The sequence below is a fragment of the Prionailurus bengalensis genome (genome assembly GCF_016509475.1).
Source record: "Prionailurus bengalensis isolate Pbe53 chromosome B2 unlocalized genomic scaffold, Fcat_Pben_1.1_paternal_pri B2_random_Un_scaffold_46, whole genome shotgun sequence".
Lineage (NCBI taxonomy): Eukaryota > Metazoa > Chordata > Mammalia > Carnivora > Felidae > Prionailurus > Prionailurus bengalensis.
Window position 1 is genome coordinate 506,592 of NW_025091153.1, and position 7,289 is coordinate 513,880.

The window sequence follows — 7,289 nt, forward strand, 5'->3', positions numbered from 1 at the left end:
ATGGTGGACCGGCACGAAAAATGGAAGCCTGACCACAAATACCCCTCTTCTAAATTCCTGGCTTCTGCCCTGAGCTCAAGGTCACTGACCCACCTTTCATTCTGTGTTACCCACACTGCAGCCCCCTTTGTGCAAAACGACACTACATTTTCATTCTGTATTTTATTACTGAAATACATTGTCCTACCCACACCCCCACACAATAAAAATCTTACCTAGATTCCCCATCTTTCCCCTCAGCCCCCCAGTCAGCCCTACACAAGTGCTCCAGGATTCTCTGCCCACTGGCCATTTTGGAGTGTGTCCATTGGGTAGCCACGTGGAAACCACCTGGTGCCTTTGTGGAGAAAATAGAGGGGGGGGGGGCACAGAGCCCCAGGAGGGGCTTATTTGAGGGCCTTGGCCACTTGCTCGTAAGCCAGCTCGATCTCCTCATCATCTGGACAGGTGGAGGCAAACTCTTCCCGAGCATAGGCATTGCGCAAGTATCGATGCACTCCGCGGAACACCTCTGGGATGGAGAATCCCCTGTACTTCTTACATACCACCTGGGGGTGCAGAGAGGAGAGGGACCAACATGTTAGCCTCAGGGGAAGCCACAATGGCTCTTGGTCTTTCCCTTCTCCCAAGGCTTACATGATAAAATCTAGCCTTCCTGTCCAGGCATTCAAGAACCTCTACTATCTGGCTTCTCTTCCTGTAATTCTTATCTCCCATATGAATCATTTTCTCCAATGGGCTTTCTAACTCCTCGCTTTCTCCTACTGTCTTCACCCTTCCTCTCCATTTACTGAAATCCTGGTCATTTATAACCTGTTCCTTTTCAGACCACCCCATTCCATGGTGCCACTTCTCTCCTTGATTATATTGAGATATAATTCACAAATCATAAAATTCTCCTCTTGAATTTCCACAATAACTTTTGTCCCTATTTTTCATTTGGCTTTTATCATGTATTATTAATTCACTTTCATGTGAATGTTTTATCTTCCCAGCTAGATTTCAAATCCTTTGAGAGCAAGAACCAATCATTGTACATCTTTGTGTCTTTCAGCGTCCAGTACACAGTTTTCAATACAGAGGTCTGTAGCAGACTGACATTAGGCCCATGTTTCACAAACTAAACCATAGCTTTGAGGCTAAGACAAAAACATGGGAATCGGCAGTTTTCATCTTTCATCACAAGAGGAAGTGGAGACTGATGCTATAAAAAGAGTTAAAGCTCTGAATTTAGGAAAAGCCTGCTTTGTCTTATCTGGGGATTTGGCAGTGACAGAGATAGGAAGAACACTCTTGATAGCAATACTGGGATATGTTACTCTCAGCCAATCTGCTGCACCCACAGCCTATGTCACAGAATGTAATTCTCTCAAGCCCTGGTCTGCAGCAATGGCTGCCGAGAAGGAATGGGGTAGTATCTGCTATTGGTAGCAATCCACAGAAACCATCCCAAGAAAGAAACCACCTTAGGAGTGGTTGTCATGGGAAATCTGTGTGGGAGCTTCTTAAAGAGCCATCCAGTGGCCACCTTCTACTCCTACAATGACCACCCACCTGCACTATGTGGAGCTTTGGCAACAGGTTGCAGTCAGCCAGAGTGAGCTCATTCCCATCCAGAAACTTCCTCTGAGAGATACCCTCATCCTCAGCACTGGTTTCATCCACTTCTTCGGGGAGAGGGGATGTCAAGTAATTGTCTAAAACTTTCAGGGCTTTCAGGAGCCCCTTCTCCAGATCTGTGCAAGAAAGGGGAATTGGTAAGAACATCAAAAGATCAACATAGTCCGGGAGGACCTAGGGAGTGGAGGGTGAATGAATACTAATGGTGAGGCCAGTCCAAGAGAATAATACCTAACACGAACGTAGTTTTCCATGTGTTATTCTAAGCACTTTATACAAAACAACTCATCTAATTCTCACATCAACCCATGAAATAGGTATTGTTATCCTCATTTTATAGATCTGGAAATGGATTTACAGAGAAATTAAATGAATTGCTCAAAGTCACACAGCTAGTAGTGTTTGTACTCAGGTAGTCTGGATCTAGAGTTACTGTCTTTTTTTTTTTTTTTTAATTTTTTTTTTTCCAACTTTTTTTTTTTTTTTTTTTTTTGGGACAGAGAGAGACAGAGCTTGAACGGGGGAGGGGCAGAGAGAGAGGGAGACACAGAATCGGAAACAGGCTCCAGGCTCTGAGCCATCAGCCCAGAGCCCGACGCGGGGCTCGAACTCCCGGACCGCGAGATCGTGACCTGGCTGAAGTCGGACGCTTAACCGACTGCGCCACCCAGGCGCCCCTAGAGTTACTGTCTTAAGCACAACCTATTCTGCCAGAAAACAGACCAGCAGCTAACCCAACTAATGTCCCCAGTGGGGCTGGAGAGAGTAGGTAAGAAATGAGAGAAGCTTAAAGTCACAGCCATACGAAGAAATATAGGGCTTTTTTTTATGGCTGGGGCAAGAGGCAGTGAAGGTTTGCCAACATCTGCTCCATCTCCCTGACAGCTGAATTTCCAGGTGCTCCTAATGTTTTCCAATCCCTAGATCTTCTCCATTACTCCTAGGACCCTGGCCTCCAACCCTTGAAACTCACTGTCATTGAGTGCTGGGTTGGAATTCTTGATGTAAGCAGAAAATTTGGCAAATATGTCCAGCCCAGCCGTGTTGGATTCAGGGTTCAGAGCTGCCAACTTGGGGTACCTGAAAGCCAATGGAAGAAACAGGATAAGATATCTTCCGGGAAGGAGCCTCAGCTCCCCTGCTCTAGCCCATCACCATTCCCATTTTCCATTTCTTCAACACCTCTTTTTCCTAGAGACTCTCAGTTACCCACTCCCTCCTTTCCAAGTGTCCTTATACCTGGGAGGGCACAGCACGGCCTCCAGAAACTCCTCAATCTTGTTGGTGTCTGTGTGCACTTCGGTGCCATACAGCAGGAATGGGAGCTGCCCTCCTGGGCACAGCTTCTGTACTGTCTCAGTCCGCCTGGAGAAGAGGCCAGGCATCAGGACAGGAAAAGGGGGTCAGGGAGAACCAGAAAGGGGAAATGGAGGGATGTGGGAAGAAAAAGGAGCTCTGGGTAGAGGGAGGGGGGGAAAAGGTGCAGGATGAAGGGCTAGGATTAGGTGAGTGTATGTGTGTGCATATATGTGTGCACATATGTGTGCACCAGGGGTGTTTAGAGGAACAGAAATTGGCCCACCTCTTGGTGTCAACAGTGGTGACGTTGAAGGTGACTCCCTTGAGCCAGAGTACCATGAACAGTCTCTGGGAGAAGGGGCAGTTCCCAATCTTGGCCCCATCACTGCCAGCCTGAAAAGCAACCCCCACCCCAAAGTTAGGCCTGGTACACCCCACCCAACTCCAGGCCATTCTCTGAACCTACTACTCCCAGATCTAGCTGTTTTCTGCCTCGTCATAACATTCAGTCTCACCAGTTAAAGCTCCCCCAAGAAGTGGGCTCTCCACTCTGGAGGTAGAGCAAACCTAACGCAGATCACTGGGAACATTTTCTGCAAAGGGCAACTTCTGGTTCCCCAGAGGGGTCAGGACAGGTGGGAATGAGGCAGAGGGATGGGGTTTTGGAGAACTTGGAGGATCTGGACCATAGAGAGGGAAGACTAAACAGTAATGCAGTTTTCTATATGCTATTCTCAGCACTTTACATACAAACACTTATTTAATCCTCACATCCATAGAGAGGGACTTGGTAGGTTAGAGGCCTGGATTCCTGGATTCCTGAACGGAGTAGAGTCTGCAGATTGGCAAGGTGCAGCAGGGTTTGGAAGCCAGGGTTCTGGTTCTTTATGTCTCCACCAAGCTGTTTCTGGCAGCCAGGTAGGGGAGTCAAGCGGCCCAGAGCCTCACCCTAAAGATGTAGAGGGCTTTGCAGAGGGGGGCTGCCCTCTAATTGGCAAGTGGTGACCTCATCCCCCAAGGGACCTCCCCCTAGGCTGAGGGTGATTCATCTCACTGTGTCTCCGGCATTAGCAGCTTCCTTCCTGGCAAGGAGTGGGGGCAGGGACCTGTGAGGCTGAGGCCTGGGCAGCGGAGGGCCACCTCCCTCTTCCCCACACACTACTTGCGGGATCTCCCAGCACATGGCCCGTAGCTGCAGATAACTGTCCTCACACAGGACCCAGGGCTCTGTAGAGCAGCCTCACCCAGGAATAAAAATAGCCCTTGAGGCGAGTATGAGTGAGGTGGGGACCACACCTAAGGGGGGCGGGCACAGGCACGGCTGGGCACAGGGAGAGGGAATGGCTTCCCGAGAAGCCCCAAGCATAAAGAAGGGGGAAAGCGGCAGGACGCACAAAGAAGGACGAACAAAGAGGGGGAAGTGGAGAGAAAGGCGGCAGGAAAGTGAAGGGTGGGGAGAATGTGAAAACAAGGAGACACAGATGGAGAGGGAGGTGCAGAGATGAGGTCCAGGATTGGGTAAGAATGCCCTGGAGTGGGGAGGGGAGCAGAGCAGCAACGGTGGAGTCTGCGGTCTGTGTTTCCATATTCTCAAAGGCCAAAGGACCACCGCTCTTCATCCACACCCACAGAGAGAGGAGAGAGTTGGGGCGACTCTTTTTCTCCTGTTTCTAAAACCCCCAAACCATGAATGCCCTAACCCAGGTTTCCCCCTCCTTCTGATACCTCTCTCCACCTATCCTTGTGGGAGCCCCAGCTAAACTCGCATCTAGCGACCTCCTTTTTTCTGGCTTCTGCAAGTCCCTGGTACCCTTCCGGACCCACCCCATCTCCAGCCCCGCTGCTATAACTCCACTTCCACTCTCTCACTTCCTTCCACCTACCAGTCCTTCCCCATGGATCCCCTCTCGGCCTCCCTTACCACACCCTCTCCCTTGAAACCTACCTTGCCACACACACACACTTGCACATTTCTCCAAGTCTCCCCCCAAGACACTCCTCACTCTGGTCTTCTCATAGGACCACCTGTCCTGATGTTTCCCTCTGACCCTCCAAACCCTGTTGGGTCCCACTGCACCATTCTCCCCCAGTCTTTCCTATCTGACCCTTCCCCCAGCCTCGTCAATATTCTCAACTCCTGGGAACCCTCCTAAGGCTGCTGGAAACTTCTACAAACTTTTCAGGATTGAGCATAGAATTCTCATTACCACCCCCCCACACAAACACACACCCCAATTGTCTTCCCTTTCCGAAGCCACCCCCCCAACACACACACACACACACACACACACACACACACACACACACACACTAAAGATTGCACGTGGGGTTGGGGAGGGGGTCAAGGAGGGAAGAGATTGGGGAGTTAAGGCTGGAGCGGGGTAAAGGTGAGAGTTGCCTTCCAGGAATTGGGAAGCTGGCCTAGGAGGGAGAAGGTGTTCCTACCTTCACGAACAATTCGACCTGCGGTTGTTCTTCAGCCATAGTTGCGACGGGGACCAGGAAGCGGTCGGCGCTGGGGAACTGGGAGGGGCCCGGGCCAGGGAAGGCGGGTCTCACAGGCAGGGATTCTCTACCCCCAGACCTAGGGCTGTCCCTTCGGCGCAGCACAAGCCGGATCAGACCCGCTTACACGAGACGCGACCTCCCCACCAGCCCAACGTACCCCGCACCCCGCTCCTCCAGCTCTATCCCCTCCCGGGCTAGATCGGGGAGCCGCTGACTCACGGGCCGGGCCCGCCCCGCCCTGAACCTGGGGAGGGGACTGGAGGGGGCGGGACTCGACGATCTAGGGAGTAGGTCCAGAGGGGAGATCCTCAGGTCTCTTCGAGGATAAGGGATGGGGGTGTTAAAGAGAGGGAATCCTGGGAACCTCCTCGTTTCTCCGCCAGTCTCTTTGAACACAGGATTTTTTTTTCCTGCCTCAGTTTCCCTGCTGCATTAATCAGAGGACACTCGCACTCCTCCCTCACACGAGAAACAACATCAGCAGCTTGGTCAAGCCCATGAGGGTCTAGGGAGGGAATTTTAGAATGTGAAGGTGGTCGTTTATTCCTTTTTCCATATTCCTTCCAGACTCCAGGAGGACAGGGACCTGGAAATGGACACTGAGACTGGGGGAAGAGAGTGGTGAAAGGTAGGGCAGGGGATGGGAAGGGAGACAACCAGGCCTTGTGCTAGGGAAACAAGAAGCTGAGCCAACGGGCCTCATCACTGGGGGAGGTCTGCTCCTCCTCAGTAGCCTGGTCAGCTTTAATACTTCCACTTCTGCCCCCATTCTGGGCCCCTTCCTGTGCCCCTTGTCCTTCTCTGACTGATTGATTGAAGATGGGAGAAGCGGGGAAGGGTGGGATTTTTATGGCCACAGAATAGAGCTGCACTGATCCTGGAGGGGATGGTAGCTGGTCCTATTATGGAAGAAAAAAAGCAAAGATCAGATGGAATAATGTAAGTGGAGTCCTTGGGGACACAAATAAGTAGGGAGGCAGAGGAAGAGTAGCTTGATTTTCGAGGTTCTGTCAAACTCTTTATGATCTGCTGAAAAATGGCTTTATAATACATCCTCCAAACTGGATATATTCCAGCCTCCATATCCTGAATCTCCCTCCTACCCTACCATACCTTCTCTTTCTTCCTCACCACTTGCTCACAAGAGACCTACATTTCCAGAAAAACATGGTGGAGTGCAAGCATATAGGAGCAAAACAGGCCTTGACACATAAAGAAAGGGAGAGACTTGGGGGAGGACTGGGGCAGAGTGAGAAACATGCTGCTGGAAACTAACAGTTAGTGGTTTCCTCTCCTGCTTCCTTTTCTGTGGGTTTTCTCTTCTCTGGGGGAAGGCCTATCTCTCTCCTCCCCAGAGAGGAGATATATTGTGTTTGCTTCCTTGAATAGTAAGATCCTATAAGGTTGTAGAATGATTCCATGAGTGTGTATGGGGGGGGGGGGGAGTCTTTTCCATGGGTGATCCTCAAATTCTGCACACAGGACCCCTTCCATTTGAGGAAAGGAGGTCAAACCAGCCCTATTCCTAGGGTCCTCTTCTGTTTCAGCTGGTCAATGTCCATCAGAGAATATGCCCCACAAAGATCTCCCTTCTGGGAAACACCTCAGGCAAATAGGGCCAGCCCTGAGCTGAAACAGGTTTTGGCAGCTTCTTCTCTGCCTCTCTTTTCTCTCCTACAGCTTTATAGCTAGAGCTGGCTTGATTATCAATATTGACTTTGGCTGGCTGGCTTGGCAACCCAAAAGGTATTTTGCCTTAATTTCCCAGATGACAGGTAATGCTGCCCTCTCCCCGTACTATTCAGCAGAGCCCCCTGGATTTGAAACCGGGGGCTGCAGCCTCAAATCCTGCATCAGCGAAG

General features: G+C 50.7%; 1 protein-coding gene across 1 annotated transcript; it reads right to left on the minus strand.

The window, feature by feature from the left end:
- Positions 1-147: 147 nt before the first annotated feature.
- CLIC1 (chloride intracellular channel 1) lies at positions 148-5,668 on the minus strand. Its single transcript, XM_043571923.1, has 6 exons — positions 5,365-5,668; positions 3,203-3,312; positions 2,860-2,985; positions 2,594-2,700; positions 1,555-1,736; positions 148-548 (listed from the first exon to the last, which is right to left on the minus strand). Exons 1-6 carry the CDS (start codon positions 5,401-5,403, stop codon positions 387-389), a joined length of 726 nt encoding a protein of 241 aa, XP_043427858.1. The 5' UTR covers positions 5,404-5,668; the 3' UTR covers positions 148-386.
- Between the last annotated feature and the right edge of the window lie 1,621 nt (positions 5,669-7,289).